Source organism: Chaetodon trifascialis, chromosome 4, assembly GCF_039877785.1.
Source record: "Chaetodon trifascialis isolate fChaTrf1 chromosome 4, fChaTrf1.hap1, whole genome shotgun sequence".
NCBI lineage: Eukaryota > Metazoa > Chordata > Actinopteri > Chaetodontiformes > Chaetodontidae > Chaetodon > Chaetodon trifascialis.
The window spans coordinates 7,523,582-7,542,044 of NC_092059.1; the positions used below are offsets into that span (position 1 = coordinate 7,523,582).

Genomic DNA, 18,463 nt, shown 5'->3' on the forward strand with positions numbered 1-18,463 from the left:
TGTCTCATACAGGGAACATAAAGCTCTGACAGGTCAAAATCCAGATGCAGATGGATGCGTACCCGCTGCAGCATTCACACGCGCATGTTGGCTGCAGATCGAAAGAAATGAAGGATGAAGAGAGTAATGTTTGCATATATCTGGGAAATTTATGGAGGCAGGTGTCTGTCCGGTTTTATCACTATTCGATGCTCTGGTGCAATTCAGCAGCGTTTGAAATTCATCTTTCATCCACTTTCCTGTTTGACATGCAGCCATTTAGTCCCGCACAGCACTGCAGGTCTGGTGGAAATGGAGCCCTACACACAGCAAAGAAGCAGCCAATCCCCACGATGACAGTGAGTCACAGGCAGGGCTGAAGAAGGAACCTCAAGATTTTTGGTATCGACTGAACGTGTCTGTCAAGTACCAAAAGCTGCCGCCCGATTGGATTTGCTGTCTTTTTTTAATGTTGTTTGATCAGATACTCAGAAATTGGCCAATTCTACAATATTTTATAGTTACAAATACGTAAGAATTGGATCAACTAATGTTCACAGATCATTTTTAGCAGTTCTTTATATATAAAACGAGGTTTCTATCACACCACGGACATTTTGAGAACATAAATCCATGTCAATCACATTAAAGATATGACAAAACTGACATTAAAATTCATTCCTGTCATTCAGCTGAGCAAACCGAATACTATACCGAGCACTCAGAGAGATTATTAGACCGAAATCTGTCACACACTCAAACTACAGCAATAAACCATCACCCCAGTGTTTTGCTTTAATAGAACTACTTGAGTACTACTTTTAGCTGTTGCATACTGGGTCCCTAATGCAACAAGCACGTGATGACAGATGACTGATTTTATTCAAAACACAGCAAAAGATATGAGCTCTCATGTCCGTTTGTTGTCCGATGCAGCTTTAGAACTTCAGGTCAGACAGTCGGTGGGGACACTGGACATCTGTTCTAACTCGATCTTGTCCTCTGAGCAGTGATGTAAGCTGCTCTGACGGTTATTGTAAATGCAAATGTGGACAATTGCTTCATTACTTCGCCAGCTCAACTTTCTCCTGATCGTCTGGGGATTTAATCTGATGGCCTCGAAACACGTTGATGACATGAAACCCAATTAGCCACTTTCACATTTTCAGCCTCCTCTGGGTGGCTCGGTGGATCAGCGGTCAGCTCTGTTACCTTAACAGCAAGACGAGCCTGGGTTTAACTTCCCATTTGAACTGCCCTTCTCATTTCTCATAGGTTTCCTTTCACAACGCGCAGTGGGAGCGTTGATCCACTCGTGCTTCTGAATATGAGCACAGCGTCTGTCCGTCATGCGTTGGCAATCACTTGATAGAAAAAACTGGGTACATGTAAGGAAAGTATAGCAAAGATGATTTCATTCTATTGTGTGGCGACAAGAGAAAACCCTTTTACATGTGAGCTCAGCTGACAATGTAGGAAAATCTTGTCACCCTGAAAACAACTTTTTCATATAAATGAACGCCTGTTCCATTCAAGCCCTCGTTAAATGAGTTCACACAATGCTGATTAAGCCTATCACCACCAGTTAAATCTCTCTGTGTTTGACAGCGTGATTGGTTTTGCCAGAGCTGAAGGGGGAAGAAATGGTAGCGACAGAATAGACTTCAACAGTTAAGAGGAAACACATCGACAGTGTGTAATTACACTCACTGCCAGAGGGGGGAGACAAAAGCTCCATTTAAATTACTGATGATCCTGGAAAAAATATGGCATCTTCAGAAATGTATTGAAAATTTTCTTCCTTCAGGCAACAGTTGCAGTATGACTGCCTATATATCAGTATTATGCTTCAGGTAAGAACACAACCCATTTCACTGTGCAGGGACCACTTAAAGCTTTGTTTTGCTGTATTTTGTTCCAACCACATTATGATTTCTGCTTTATTAATAAGGTCACCTTTGTCCAAACTAATTAATTTTGCATTAATGAATATGTGTATTGTGACAACTTAAAAACATCATAGTTATAGGATGGCAGTTAAACTCAGAAAAAAAGAAATATCTTATATGTAATATTTGTTTTGAGCTGTCAGTTAGCTTTAGCCTTTTGCACGTCAGTGTTTCTTTCTTTAGCACAAGGAACGGTGACCAGGGCTGGTTCCTTCCCTGTTTGTTCCAGTTTGCAGAAATACATTTCAGGGTCCTGTTTCAGAATTCCTACTAATGTTAAATGACCAGATTTGACAATTATGGAAGCGTTTATGTTATATTGGATGTTTTCACAGTTTGCTGTGCTGCACTGTCTCTGCTTCAGGATCAGCATTCTGCAGCCACGCTCCTCCATGTAACACCAACAATATGCTTCTGAACAAAGAGCAGTGGATTAGCATTAGGTAGAACAGTGTTACTACTGTCATATCTACTCTTATGGGACCATCCACAGTCGCTGCCGCTGTAATATTCTCCTCTGCTGACTCTTTCACTCTGTCATCGGACCTGGAAGCTACCTGCTCAGAATATTTGCGCCCATGGCAGCTGCTACCATTGTATTAGTAGTGGGAGAGGGTCCAGTTTGGCTCATGATGGTGGACAGCGGGTTGTTATCTACAGGAACAGGGACAGGAAAGGTGTCACACAGACAGAAAAAACACATTCATCCGTAAATTAAACATCCACACCTTCAGTGAGTCACACGCCGACTGCCGTGGGGTCCAGAGCGGCAGTATAAGGCGCAGGTGGGGGACTCAAGTCACATGACTTGGAAATTTGGGAGGAGAGGGGAGACTTGCACAGGAAGTGTCAAGTCCTCAAACATGAGCAAATCACTGCAACAGGATTCAGTGATTTCTAGCACAATGCATGAAACCTGGCAACCTTGCAGGATGCAGAAGACCAGCAGAGGCCAATGCATGGGGCAGCTCTCCTGGAGGGGGCTCGTCCAAAAATAATAAAATTTGGATTCATGGATTATGCTGTTGAAGAGGGTGTTAACAGAGAACAGCAGTGTGCACGGCCGCTGTGAGACGACCACCACAACGTCCATCACTACAACACTCACACAGAAGGTACCTGAATGTGCACTTTTTGGCAACTTGTTGGCTGGTAAAACTTTAGCTAGAACGCAAACACAGAGTCATAAGAACTTTGTATGACCTGACTCGTGACTTGCTTGATTCTCTCCATTAATTTCCGATCCCTGCCTTAAGTTCATTTGTCTATTTGATTATATGAGACACTTGCATGTGAGCTCTTTGTTGTAAAGCACTTTGCGCTGCCATGCTTTAATGAAAGGCGCTTTACAAATAACAAATAAAGTTCATTATTATTATCATAATGTGTGACTTGTGCTGGAACTGCAAACTGTAGACTGACTGTGACTTTGCATACATATATAAAGCAATTCGGCGTCCGAGGAAGACAAAAAAGCAAAGGCAGACAAACTAAGTGCATCAAACACGGTAAGATCAAGAGTGGGAGGACAGAAAAGGGAAAGAGACAGAATGAGAAAGTGAAACAGTCATAGAAACAGAGAGCGAGATGGAGAGAGAGAAAGAAAAGCAGAGATAAAAAAATAAACAGGCGTGCGTTCTCCCCCTCAGATCTTCAACCTAGTCTCTGCTGATTTCTTCTCCCACTCGCTGACAGTGAGGCTCAAAGCCCGACATCACATCAACCTCTTCAAATATTTAGACATTATTCAAGCCGTCTTCTTTTTCCCGTTTTCCCTCTGTCAGCCGAGCAGAGAGGTGGGGGGTATGTTTCAGCGATTAATATTCCCACAGACTTTAGTGAGCGGCAGTTAGGAAATAAAAGGCCATACACTTCCAGCTGACTGATTGGGTCGTTTATCCACATCACCGAGTGATATTTCTGCTGCTCGCCTTTTTTTTTTAGATCCCCTGAATGATGAAGCGGTGTGTGTTTGCACGTGTGTGCGCGCTGCCATTTTGCCTCCTCCCCGTGTGACTCTTTGAAGGCTGACAGCTCAGTGTGCCATTTGCAAGAGGGCAGATGACAGCGGTCCAGAGAGAGAGGGAGTAAGTGAGAGCGAGGGAGATGAGGGAGAATCTGCTGATTGCCAGCGACAAAAGGTGAGAATGTGAGGAGACTGCGAGAGCGGCTGCGGAATTATTAACGGTTATTATGAGTGCAGTGTTGATTAATGGAACGTCCTAATAGTGTGATTCCCACAATTAGGAGTAATGGATTTTACAGTAAAACAGCTTCAGAGTGCAACATAATGACTGATGCCAGTCTGAAGGCTCACTCTGCATAATTAGCCCATAGACGTGTTTTTGCAGATCGATGCTGATGGAAGAGGTAAAAGCGAGGGCAGCGCGGGCTCTTATGGTAAACAGACAAAAAGTTGGTCCAGTTTATTCAAATGGGCTGTGTAATTGGTATAAAGTCAAGACGGCACACACGACTGAAGCATCTGCGTGGATCCACTGTCTGCATCTTTGCTTGTGCCACTGTAGAAAGTATGGGCAGGTAATGGTCTGTCAGCATGCAGCTAATGTAAAGCTCACACATAAACGAACACGAGTGAGATCAGTTTCTTCTCCGCGCGCTCTGAGGACAAACCGCTGCAGGATGCATTAGTCTCACACAAGGGCGGGAGGTGTGGGAGGCTGTTAGCCTCTACCATAAGAGGAGAAGTCAGTAACACTCAGAAGTTGTGTTATTTACATGCGTGCTCTCAGCCGCCTGTCAGCCGGCGATAACTTTGCCTCCACACGGCTTCAGTCGAGGACGGGACTTCTCTGGAGTGCTGCACGGGGTCAGTCACTGGAGTTAAGCTAATGTTAACAAGCAGAGAGGCTGCTTGATAAAGCATAATGTCTCGTTTTCTGTTTCTACACATTTTTAAATATGCAACGCGTGGGTGTGCAGGCTTTGGCGCCGTGCCAAGCAGTAACAGCAATATAAGACAAACTGATGATATTCTTCAGTTTGTCACTAAGAATTAAACTCTGGAACAACATTTGAACTTTCAGACAAACTGTGAGCTAGTTAGACCAATAAAGGACGAAAAGGCAATGACAAGATAACTGAGTCATCGTGTTTATCGCTGTAAGTAACTGATGTGAGACTGTGACGGATGCTGGAAAAAGGAGACATTCATGGATGATGCCATTAAAATAATAAGCAAATAAAGAACATTTTTCTATTTCTCTGTGCTTCTTTCTAGATCGGGAGGTCAGCTTTCTTTACAAACATCCTATTGATACTCACAGCATGCAGCCACCATTAGAGGTCTGTGTCAGCGTCAATGGAAAGTAATACGATAGGAGCAGGAACCAAAACTGGAGCAATTTTCCTGTGGCTGAAATGCCAGTTCCTGACTTCCTGAAAGGGTTGCTGTGCATTACTGTGGTGGAAATGGCCGCGGGATGACAGTAAATGAAAGACAAATGGATGTGCGATACCACAAGCCTGGCATCATGAATCGGATAATAGTTTTCTTGGGGAAAATTAGAGGAAGTACAGGAGCATGTTACACCTCTCGCACAGCTCCAAGTGCTGTTTAGCACCTCTCCATCACAAATGTTCATGAAACATTAATGCACGGTGGAGGAACGCTCTCCCTCCGTCTCTCCCTCTCTTTTCATCTATTGTAACGCCTCCTCTGATGCTTCCTTTCTCTCTCTTTTATTCACCCTTTTTTTCCCCCTCATTTGCTCGGGAGAAGAGAATCACTGTTGCTTCAGGAACATTGTCTAATTAAGCACCTTGGATGAAAATAAGTTACTCCCTCATCTCTCCTGCTTTCCTTTTAAGGGAGAGAATTGGCAAGTGTTGAACACAATAGCATATGGAGCGAGATGCTGCCTTGCTGTTATTCCATTTGAATAGCCTCTGCCAGGCTTCAGCAAAACTTCAGGGATATTTTATGTGTGTACCTGCCTGTGAGTGTGTTTGTGCACCTGAGTCCCTCTTCAGGAGGCCACTGTGGGCAACGCAAGCCTTGAAGCTCAGGCTCCTCTGTTCTCGGTCTTGGCAGGTGTCCCTCTCGACGCGTTATTAGAATGCATGAATCTTCATTAGCATTAATACCCTCTAAAGACCCCGAGGATGCACAAAAATTAATTTTGAGCTGAGCTTTCTGCTGAGTCGCCGGCGTAGACAGCGGCGGCTGGGCAGGTAAGTGTTGAAGCAAAAGTTGGCGAACTCAGACGCATTCTTTCTCAGCCTCTGGGGGTCAACTCTGAAAGCCGATGCTGAGTCACAAAGCCACCCACTCCGACAACGAGAACGGAGAAAAGAAAATAACCAACAAGCAAAGGACGAGGGACTAATATTAAACAGCAAACTGGAGCTTTTAGACCACACGTTCAGCCAAAGTGCTCAGTGGGCTGTGGGTTAAAAAGAAAAAAAGTGACCAATGGGATTTCAAGAATGGGCACCTCCAGCAAACAGCACGAAGGGGGCAAAGGAGCTGACACCTATGATAGCCTGGTCTGTACCCTGATCAGCAGAAAGCTTCAGCTGAATTTCAAGCAAGAGTACCATAAAAAGAACATTAATACGACTGCAGTATATCTCCATTTCTCCACTTAAAAGAGCGCTCCTCTGATTTAGCATTGCACCCATTCGACCAACAATAGACTGCACAAAAACACACATATCATCCCCTTTATTGCACTCATCACCTGGCACCTACATTACCCACAATGCTTGACCTCTGACAGTTCAGCTTGTTATGCTAATAGTCGCAAATGTAGCCTGGAGCCTCTAGCTTTAAGCAGACATGAGGAGCGAGCTACAGAGATTTTTTCATTTTCAAACATGTACTCTTTGGCCTCAACTGGCTCTGACTCAAGCGACATTATTCGAGGACAGGCTGCACACAGCTCCCTCTGGAGCCTCTTAGTACTGCCCTGTGCAATGCTTAAAATCAGCACACCTCCTCTTTAAGATGAGGGAAGAACTGTGGTTAAGGGAAATTAGCTATGCTTAGGAAATGGATAAAGTTAGGCAATTAAAACACTGAGATGAGGTTGGGGAAACTGTGTGGTTACGGTTCGTAATAAATGATTTTTGCAGGTTTGAAATAGGATGCCAAATCCATTCTCCTGCAAGATATCAGATCAGATACGCCCTATATGAAATATACACGACCTCATGCATGAGCTTGTGAAAGCAGCTCCCTGGGCTGAGCTGTTTCAACAGGGCTGTTTAATCCAAAGCACACTCAATATGCTCCCAATTTCTTTAATTCATTCACTGCTAACGACTCGAAATTAGAAGTAAATTGCCTTCACTGTGAGCGTGAGAAGATGAATATGTGAAAGAGAAGGTAGGATAAGAAATGGGATGGGTTTGAGTGAGACAGTGATAAAAAGTGCACAGTGATGGAGTGACAGAAGGACTGCATCTGGTGCTTTCCAAAGCACTTCCCAGCGCTGTTAGTCAGCTCAGTCTGCTCTCTCCCTCATTAGTCTCAGTGTGTAAGCCACAAGACATCGTCTGCAGCGCTGCTGTTTGCTGTTGGCGTCAATGTGCTCAAAAGTCTTCCTATCTGTGTGCCCCAGATTCACCCGCCGTCCTCTTTTTTGGGGGAAGTTGTGCTCTACTTTTCTTTAGGTTCCTTGTAACACTGTCTAGTTTTTGTTTTCTTGCCTGCAACAATTTGACTTATACTGGATTTACACTGGTTTCAATGGACAGTGGTGGTGTATAATGGTCTCAGTGCGCTTTTTTGAAGGCTGCAAACCCCGGCAACACACTTCCAGGCTAAACTCATTAGCTTGCTCGCCTGCGTTAGCCTCTGTGTGCCGCTCAACCAGTTGCCAGTCATACTTGCCAGTAGCAACTGTGCAGCCTACTGGGGGATTTCTCCCAAAACCAAACGTCAAATAAAAATGAAGAAGTATGAATGATTTGACGAGGGGAGCGGGGCAAAGAACAGAGGAGGTGCAGAAGAAGATGGATGAAATGCTGGTCTTGTCTGTGAGCTTAGGGTGGAGGCAAACATATTCCTCACAGATAACCAAGCAACAGCCAGACACCTTGGGATTAATTAGCTGCACAATCCTTTTAACACAGGCTTTCTGTTTCCAATTTGTAGATTATTTGTTCTGTTAGGAAACAAGGGGAGAGAGGCTGCAAGAGAAGGGAGGAGGGCTTATTTCCGGTGGATTGGATTATTGTTTTATTAAACTGGCTGTTTTGTAACTATGAGTCGGAGTGATGAGTGAAGCTGCTGTTGGATAAGAGAGGGAAGACATCTTTTCATATTTATAAGGGTTCAAGGGTAGGTAGAGTGTGTTTGTTTGTTTGTTTGTGTGTGTGTGTGTGTGTGTGTGTGTGTGTGTGTGTGTGTGTGACAAATAGTGTATCAGCGTGCCACCAAAGCAGAAAAGAAACAGAACAAATAGCTTTCGTGCTTCTGCTTTTGTGAGGACAAATGTGACTTTTAGACCTTGAACAGTGAGGAATTTTTGGAAAAGTGAAGACATTTTGCAGAGACCTCATGTCTCCAAAGGGCTGTTTGAGGGTTAGACTTTACGGTTAAGATTAGAGGAACGGGTTGGACACGCGGTGTCGATGGCTATGAGGTTCCAGGCTGAAGAATTCATTATGCCATTGAGAGTCTTCACAATAGGAAAATGTGTGTATGTGTGGCTGTGTTAGCTGAAAGATCTCCAACTTCACAGCTCTGCGAAACGTGAAAGCATCACACAAGCATCCACACACACACACACACACACACACACACACACACACACACACACACACACACACACACACACACACACACACACACACACACACACACACACACACACACACACACACACAGTCACTGTAAAACAGCAGATGCATCCTGTACACACACACACTCACACAGCGACACACAAACACACACAGTGTGACAAAAACCCCTGCTGTGCATCAGAGATGAGAGGCACAAAAAGATGCAAGAAGTGCAGGGAGTGACAGCAGAAAGGTAGACGGAGAAATGAAAAAGGGAAGGCAACATGAAACACAGGTGTCTACAGTAGCGGAATAGCAAAGTCACAAATCCACACTTACACATTATGTCGTTTTTCTCCCTAGAAAGAGACGGATAAAACGACAGACTGGAGGAAAGGAGCTGATGAGAAGAAACCAGCTAATGCTTCCTCTGTCACTTTTCACTTCAGTCAGGCTGAGAGAGATTTGGTTTCTGCCTCCGCTGATTAGGCAGCGAGCCAAAAAAACAGCAGGACAGACTCAACAGTCAGTCTCTGCTGGGATGAGAGCAGAGTGACTGATGTCTGTGTTGCTTTAATCACAACTGCCTTTTCTTTTCAGCAAATATCACTTCATTAGCGACACAGAGCTGATGAAAACGCAATTGCGAGAGGATGGACCGTGGTTCCGCATAGCTGCATTTACAGAGCTGATCATTAAAATAACAAGAATACGGCTGAAAAAAATCATCAATTTCTGAAGCTCAGAAATTTCAAACAGCGTTCAGGACAAAAACAGCTTTAAACCAAACTCCTCATCAGCGACAAGAAGCAGAAAAATGTTAATATAATTGTAAAAAATCCAGAATAACAAGCGGTCCCCTCCACTCACTCAGAGCCTTCGCTGGAGGACCTTCAGCCCTGTCAACTTGCTATTATTGACTCTCAGATGGGATCACCATGGTAACGGGCCAGAGGGAGCCAGCAGCCGACCGGATCTACCCAGCATCCGTGGCTGTTAGCTCACATCGCATGCACCTGAACGTGGCCAAACACACGCGCTGAAGAACACACAGCAAATGAGACGGGGAGCTGAACCACTTTGGACAGGCAGGGGCCAATCGGGTGACATTTAAATGGACGGAGGCCTCGGCGGAACGAAAGAGTTCATTTCCACCGCTCACGTCTCTGCTCAGACGCCCACCCCCCACGCACCGCCCCGCTCTGGATATCAAACTGAGATCACGCCGAAATGGCAGAGCGACGCCTGTTGCGAATTGTACTTTTCACAGCTGAATCCTATATTTCTGCGAGAGCTGAGCAGCGAGAGACAAAAGCGACAAGAAAACAGAGACTTCAGATTTACACAATCAGACCTGCTGCTCCCAATCAGCCATTCAGGCGGCGCCGCAGCAGGAGAGGAAGCGTACGCGCAGCCCCGGCGCATGTCAAATTGAGAGGTGCACTCTGGAGTTGTGTGTTCGGGAAAGAGGAAAGAAATGCAACAGTGAAGGCGGGTGACGCCGGAGCCTGTGAGGCTTGATAGACCAAGTGTTTCTACCACTCACGCTTTAATGACCTGCCTTGACTTAAACAAGCTGCCCACTCAAGGTGAGCTTTAACCTGCCTGAAGTTAAAACACAGCAGCCACGTACAACTCATATACTGTGCAGCCTCTGTGGCTTTTGAATGTTTGTTTATGTATGATCTGCACCGCAGGAGGGGCATGAATATTAAAGAGGCAAACATGACCACGGGGAAATTACAAAAAGCAGCGAGTTAAGTTACACTCGCTGTGGTGAAAGATCAAAAAGGGCAGCTAAGATTAAAGAGCGCTTCGAGAAAGTTGGAGGACTTTCAAGAAACACAGCGATCAAAGTGAGGCGGCAAAGGCCGAGATATCCAGATGTTTAGTCCCTAAAACTGCTCCAGCACCAAAATCACTGGATCATACGTTTCCCATAATGCAACTCACAGCATCTTCTGTTACACCCTCCCTGCCTGGTAACTGCTCTCAATGTCAGTTTGTAACTGCACCTGAGCACCCTGATGACGTCAGAGTGACATCGTGTGACTGTGAGTTCAACCACAGAGTGACTTCTGTTGGCCTGAAGTGAACCATCCAACATTTCACAGGAAGCCAGCCGAGATAAAAGAAAAGTGTGAGGAAAAGAACATCTTCCCGTGTCCCAGAAACACATTTTCCCCTTTTCCTCCTCACCAGTTAATCCTCCTGTGACTCCTCACCAACTTGTGGTGAGGTCTGGGCCAGCAGGCTGCGTTAGAGAGTTTAGCAACAGATGTGAGCGCAGAGATGTAAACAAAGGCGACGAGGGCTTTTCCACCAGTCAGCTCGAGCAGAGATGTGACAGTTTAAGTCAGCGGCTGATGTGTGTCTGTAGGCGCTGGTGTGCCAAACCGTTCTGGTTCAGCCAACAAGCCTGCACACATGAAAGGAAGTGAAAAGATAATTTGGTGGTGAGTTCTTTGTGTTGTGAACGTGTAATTTTCTCTGTTAGAGGCTGCCAAAACTGCTTTGGTTTCGACGCCATTTAAAATGTCCTGCTTTCGTCGGCTGCCTCTCTCTCTTCACTCCCTCCTCCCTCTATCGATTGCTCGGCCCTTGGAGTCCCGGATCAGACCAGAGCGCGGCAGTAAAAAGCAGAGCGAGAAAAAACACATATTCAAAGTCGCAACTCTTCTGAAAGCTGAGGTCAAAGGTCACGCCGGGCCGATAGGCCTTTGCATGCCTTTACGTAATTCAGAGCAGCTCCTTAACCTCCCTCCTCGCTCTCTTACCCGTCTCCTAAAAGTCTCTCCTCGTCTCTCCGGCTCTCTTTCTTTGTTTCCGTTCTTTCATTTTTAATTGTGCTATTTCAAATCTTGTGTTTTAAGAGATGTAGAGTTTGCATAATTCAGTAATTGCGCAGCTCGCTGGAAAGGAAACTCCAAACACACACATTTATTACATCCCTCTATTCTATCTATTTAAAGACAAGATACCTGGGAATTGAGAGGTTTTTTTTATGATCAAAAAGTCAAAAAAAGCTCAAAATCAGATCAAAGAAATTGAATAATTTGGGTGAGTGGTGACTTTTTGCAGCTCAAATGGTTTGTGGTTTAACTGTTTAACCAGGTAATGTGGCTCACGATTGGCTGATGTGCACTTACTCACCAATTTTTCTTTTCCCTGTCTATTACTGGAAGAATTTTCTCAACAAGCAGGACACATGAAACATTTTGGCTGCACGATGAAATGAAATGCAGGCGAACACTGTCCTGATCCAATCGACTCCTTTTAAAAAATCCGGGCGTCTTTCCATTTAGATTGTCAAAAACCCAAACGTTCAGCTGTAACGGATGCACCAGCTGCCGCTTTTCCTCGGCGCTTTGCTCTGGCACGTCGGCATTGTTTGCGTGTAACGTGCGGTTTGTGAACAGCCTCCTTCACGGCCGCCTTCTCACAAGGGAATTCCCGTAATGAGAGACGAAACCAGCTGGACGCAGGTGTTCTGCACAAACCTGATACATTATTCCAAAGGGCTTCCCTCACCCTCCTCCTCTTCCTCCACCACCTCTTTGTCTACATTCATATCTTCATCCTCCCCTGTGCCACTGTTTCCATTTACACATCCTCATTAACTCCATCTTCCCCAACCTGGTTGTTTTCTCTCCACCTCTGTCTCCATATGCTGCTCTTCCAGCATCACCTTCTCATAAACCCCCCTCCCCTTTATCTCTTTATCTTCATCCTCCACTGTCACATCACCTCGCTTCTCCACCTTCTTTGTCTCCTCCTTCACTGCCTTCATTTTTACCATCTCCTCACACTAGTCTTAATCATTTCCTCCATCACTCCGCTTCCCCCATCCTCCTCTTTCCCCCCTCTCCGCTTCCTCCCACCTACTTTTCATCCACATTGTTACCTTTCTCACACGTAGCTCCTCCATAGCTGGGCAGACAAAGACAGACAAAGGAGTTGATCTCATCGATGCAGGTTCCTCCATTCTGGCATGGATTAGACTGGCAGTCGTCAATGTCTGGAGGGAGAGAAAGGGGGAGAGAGAAGGAGATGGGGGGAGTCAGATGCTATACACTTGAACACACTTTCCTACGGCTACTTTTTAAACTACCTGCCGCAGCTTGTTACCGAACAAACCCCTGAGAGATCAAAACTTTTGGAGAGATTAGAGGCGTTTCTGTGAAAGTTATAATTAAAGCGAATTGATTGAACTTCATCAGTGAGCGGTTTGGGATGCACTGAAGCGCATGATGCTAATTGCAATGTGTTTGCAGGACGTGCCGCTGTTCTGCCGTCAAACCTGAGCTGAGAGAGCGAGGGAGAGTACGGAGCCGGGCGGAAGGTAGAAAGAGAAAGATGTGGAGATTAGAGGGAGGAAGACGTTCAGCTGGATGAGCTTGAACGCTGCCAGCACTGATGCACGAGTCGCCTTGCTGGTAGCAAGAAAAACTGCACGCAAATCCATTTTAACGTCTGCAAAAGTGACCAAAACGATCTCTTAGATCTAATGTCAAAATCAGCTCTGAATATTTGAATACACAACACACACACTCGCACGCAAATTCACACATATTTCGTAGAGGAGCTGCAGGGGTGAAAGTTCTCACTCTGTTGAAAAATGGTAACTGTATTTCACCGGCTGATCTGGGCCTGGGGGCAAAATCATTAAAACTGCAGCTGGTATCCCACAACTGAGTGAGTCCCTGGGGCCTTGGCAAGAGGTCATGGGAGGGGAGGGAAGCAGAGGGGGAAGTGAATGGAGATGGGGGAGGCTGGAGAGAGTCTGAAGAGAAAGAGCGATGCGGGGATAGATGCTCAAAAACAGAGAACAGCAGTGTGAAGGAGAGGTAATGAAAACATGGGTGGGGGGGAGAGAAAGACAGAGGTGATATGCTGCTGCGAGTCTGGGAAGTTGGCAAGTTTCAGGGTTGGATTACAGGGGCTTTGCAGGCAGACAGTGTTTGGGGCGGAAGAGTCTGTTCGGATAAAACAGCGTGACAGCTTCATTGCTGGTGCCCCGCTTTGGGCTGGCTGATATTAAAGGCTGAATTAGATGCAGGAGGTAGAGACGCAGCCAGAGGAGCCAGAATGAGATGGTGTTCGTGTTGGTTTAGCGAATCGCTGCATATCCGTGTATAACTGCCTGTCTGTCTGACTCGTGACGGGCCGAGAAAGTAAAATATAGAAAGAGGAGAAAATAACAGGCTAGCAAGAGAGTGGCACACACAGCGCACAGCATGGAAATGACAACGAGCTTTAAGTCCCGTTCAGATAATCTGACATCAACGGGACAGCCGATCCACATTTTTAGGAGGAAGCAATAACAAAGGCTTGTTAAGTTTTTCGCTTTATAGGCCGCGCCACTGATTTTATACATGTTTACTTGTCACAGGGAGTAAAAGTCAGCCAGTGAAAACAGTTGCGTAACGTCTTCAGTGGTTCTTCAAAGTTTGAAAAAGAAAAAAACCCGGGTTATGTCAAAGTGAGGTAATCAGTTATCTCAATTTGGCTGGACTTTTAGAAAGCAGAGAAGGTTTAACGAAAGATGCTGATGAGTTATGAGATTCATCTGTCAGGTCTGGAGCTTGACTCATATCAGGGAGTGAAAGTCAGGATATCTCAGACTCTGATGCTTCAGTTTCCACCGCTTTTTTTTTTTTTTTTAATGTGTCTGTCTTTAAGAGACGTGTCATTCAAAATTGCTGGAGGACCCCTTTAATCTTGTATAAATGCATGATCAAGAGCACTTTGTTAAAGGCTCTAATAGTTGGGAGATACATGCCTCTACAGTAGATTGACATCAGTACCATCAGTCACAAAGCAAACAGCTGCTGACAGGCTGAAGCATTTCTGATAAAGCTACTGGAAACTGAATGAAAAGGTTTGGCTGATTAATAATAATGAGGTGTCCTGTGACAGCCACGCTAATCCCAGGCCTTTATGAAATCTTAACATGAAATCATCTTTAAAGTTTCAACACTGAGAGCAGTGAGTGAAAACGTCTCTCTGCAGGATTATTGGCCAAACAAGAGGCTCCAGTCAAATGCAAAGCTGTACAGTGACGACACACCACGCTGAATTAATGCTGTTAAATGGTGCAGGAGTCAAGGTGTGATTGGAAAACGAAAACACAATTGAAATAATCTCCTTTGCAATTTAATTCTACTTACAGTAAAATACCTCAAGCATTTGAAACCATATCATTTCTCTCTCAGTGTTTCAGCAGCAAATTACCAGGACAGCTGGACAAAACAGAGCGATACGACCCGTAAAGATCCACATGATTTATGACTACATGAATACAGATCCCTCTGAGGCTCTCCATGTAATTGAAATATGACGTCTGATGAATGACGGACACTGAAAACATTCCTCCCTCTACGCTGTGAAGCAACAGATGAGCAGTTTGCTGGTACAGCTGTTCAAAAAAAAAACCAAAAAAAACAACCAACTTCTGGGCCTAATATGGGCCAGCATCTGGCCTCATTAAGCACTGCAGCACTGAGGTAAGGAGTCGAGGAATTTTAGGAGCACTGGGGTCAATAAAGTACAGCTCTGAACATCAGCTATTAGGAGGTCCACAGTAGGCGGGTAGACGTTATCTATCACAGCAGCCAACATGGTGATACTCTCGATACGAGCAGCTGGCGCAGGCTGACCTTGATCTCATCAAGTTGACAGATGTCTGAAGAAATTCAAGCATAAAAGCGGTCAATAACTACCAGACTAATCCTTGCAGGCCGATCGATACTACAGGTAGCTTGACTGCACGAGATGGGCATTGTCACTCACAACCAATCACATGGCTGGTGTCTTTGGGCTCGATGAGATAAAGCTCTGCCAACGCAAGATTAACAGCTGAGGAACGAACAGCAGCTTCAGATTTAGAGCCGACTGGCGTCACTCATGTTTGCTGTCTTCATACAAAAAAGTATAGAGATCATAAAAGCTAGAGCAAAGAAAACTGCAGCACAGGTCAGCCAAAGATGTTAGTTTGTCCGCCAGAGACGACCAAACGTCCCACTCCGTACAAATCATGGTCACAGTTTAACTGCATTCAAGGGATCAGAGTCAAAAATGTCCAGTATCATTCAGGCTGCAACAACCTTGACTTAAAGTCCACCTGCAAGCTTGTTCGGTCACTTGCAAGTGAAACCTCTGAGAAACGCCAGTGAGCTTTTCATTTTTTGGTTTAACTTCTATTTCAAGAATTAAAGATCCCCTCCAGACGCGTTTTAAAACACATAAAATGACTCAGAATAATAAAAAATAATGGTTTATGGTATTTATTTTGGGCAAAAAAGTGTATTTACCTCATTAAAATCAACTCATTCTTCCTGATGGAAAAATTCTGACTCTATGAACAACAAACCTTGTTAATTTTATAAACTTCAGGATGCAACACATCTTCAGTGAAAGGTTTATTTTCAGTTTATGTGCACTGGATGCTTCACGCCTCACACAGGGTGCATAGTCTAGTTCATACTGACACACGTCAAACTCAGATTTGACTTTCCCTCTTCAGCAGATAAATGTGTCATCCAAGTGAACGTAAACTAAATAGCTGATTTTATAAAATGTTATTGTTACCGCTGTGTACCATATGGCCGTGGCAACACATTGTTCCTTAGGGGCTGTTGATGTCCACCTGCCTCACTTCTGCTCAAACGGCGCGATGAGGCCACTCAAAGTCCACACTGCCAATTTTTTTTTATTCTCAGGATGGCGAAGTCATCCTACTCGGCTTCTGATTGGGGCGTATTCATTGCCATTGTTGGTTGGGTTAATTAGGTTTCGGCATCCTGGTTTTGGATTGGATAGGGTTAGTGTGAGACTATCAGGAGGAGCCAATCAGAGGCAGAGCAGGGAGGGTCATGCCTTCACTATCCTTGAAAAAAAAAAAAAATGAGAGAACGGTCCAACTTAAGCAGGTGGCAGTGTGTGACTGTATTCGTGTGTGTGTGTGTCTGCCGCTCTCTGGCTCACTCCCTGTACAACAAAATCAGGCCTGGGCACTAGTGCGGCCTCCAGGGAGTCGAGGAGAGCAGTGCTCCACTTATCTTCTGGCAGACGAATGGATGGAGGGATAAACAGGTGCCAGCCGCTGTGGTAATTGCTGGGTGCAGCTAACACACTAGCGACGCTACCGGCTTTTCTTTGAGCCAACATTATTAATTTGAATCTGTCAGGGGAGGCGGCAAATGAATGTAAAAGTTGATGTGGTTAACAAAATGACAGAGAGGCCACAGATATGAAATTGAGGTTTTAACATGGTTCAGTGGTGATTGAAAAACACATAGTTTGGATGGGGATGTTTGATTGCAGGATAAATATGTAACCGGCTCTTGTTGTTTATCCCCCGCCTCTCTGTGAGTGTCTGAGGTTGCTGACGAGTTTGAGGACAGAGGACGTGGAAATAGAGACGCAGGAATATGGGGGAGGATAGTGAGAGAGCAGCCAGACAAACCGGGGGTGGTGTCGCTTGACAGAATATCTGGAGGCTTACTGGAGGCATGTGTCGAAACCAGGGTATGAATAATTGAAAAGGGACGGAAAAGGAGACAGAGAGACGGGAGAAAGACGGAGACGGAGAGCAAACAGGAATCGGATGGGAGAAGGTCCTGGGTCAGCCTTTCCCTTCTCCCTTTTGGGACTATTTGCCTGTCGAATAGGTCAGATTTAATTCCGATCATCTGACCGGAGCTACTTTCAGCCCAAGATCCAGCCACCGCCTGCCTGTCCTGCTCCAAGCACAGCCGCCCCCCTTCCGTCTCTATGACTTTGCCACCACTGAAGGGTCTTTTTCCACTTTACAACAGTGAGATTTATGCTTTCAATTCTCGGCCCAGCCATGGCGTTTGTGAATGCTCAGGCCAAATAAAAAAGTAAACAGCCCATTCTCCATTTTATAAATGAGACCTCAACCGTAATCAGCAATTTCATGGCTATGAATCCTCGTGGGTTTAGCCGGGAAGAGGCCAGCAGAGAGAGAGAGGGGGTCCGCTCAGATGGTAATAAAGGCTTGGAGAGAAGAATCGATACTTCAGCCAAGGACTGGCATGGTATATTATTTTAGTGGTCGAGTAACGAGGTCATAAAAAGTACAGGGTGGTAACCAGAGACTAACTTTCTGCTGCTGTCCTCCATTGTTCAGTCAGAAATTATTTATTATTTATGACATTCCACATTATATACTGTTTGCCTTTTAATAATGATGAATTGGAGAACATCCTGCGCTCAAATAATAAGGCAGAATCCAGATTAAAAGTGGCTGATTTAAGATGATTTAAGAGGTTTTTTTCATCTCCGGATAAAAGATGTTCACTTTAAATAATATGACAGGACTCTAAGTGAGTATTAGAGCATCCTGAGAGGTCTATGGATTAATTAAAAACCCACATTAGACAAAAATGACAACATAAAAGCAGCACTCAATGGATTTGAAGCTGCTGGTAATTTCTCACTTCACAGATTCCTGCTATTAAGGTGTCAATTGAGCAGTATGAGGTGAGAGATTTTGTCTAAGATTGATCAAATCAAAAGTTTTTCTTGCAAGTTTCCGAGCAAATTTCAATGACTTTTGATATGACGTGATGCTGTGGATTATGAAGATTAGAAAGTCTACAATTGATGGTTTAAAGACACTCTTCTTGCCCTTCAGTGGTCAAGCGAGGGCCTCATAAAGATCAACTTTAAGAGGTTCATTTTCTCAATCAGCTTCTTAATTTTAGCGATTGGGTCCTACATGAACGGTCTTTTCGGTTAAAGTTTGAATTTAATGCTTC

The 18,463-nt window shown here is 44.8% G+C and overlaps 1 protein-coding gene across 1 annotated transcript in view; it reads right to left on the reverse strand.

The window, feature by feature from the left end:
• ncanb (neurocan b) overlaps positions 1 to 18,463 on the reverse strand; it is a 140,753-nt gene that overhangs the window by 22,124 nt on the left and 100,166 nt on the right. Inside the window, exon 11 of the mRNA XM_070960763.1 lies at positions 12,583 to 12,696. Within this exon, the coding sequence (XP_070816864.1) occupies positions 12,583 to 12,696 (114 nt within the window). The remainder of the gene's footprint in view (positions 1 to 12,582; positions 12,697 to 18,463) is intronic.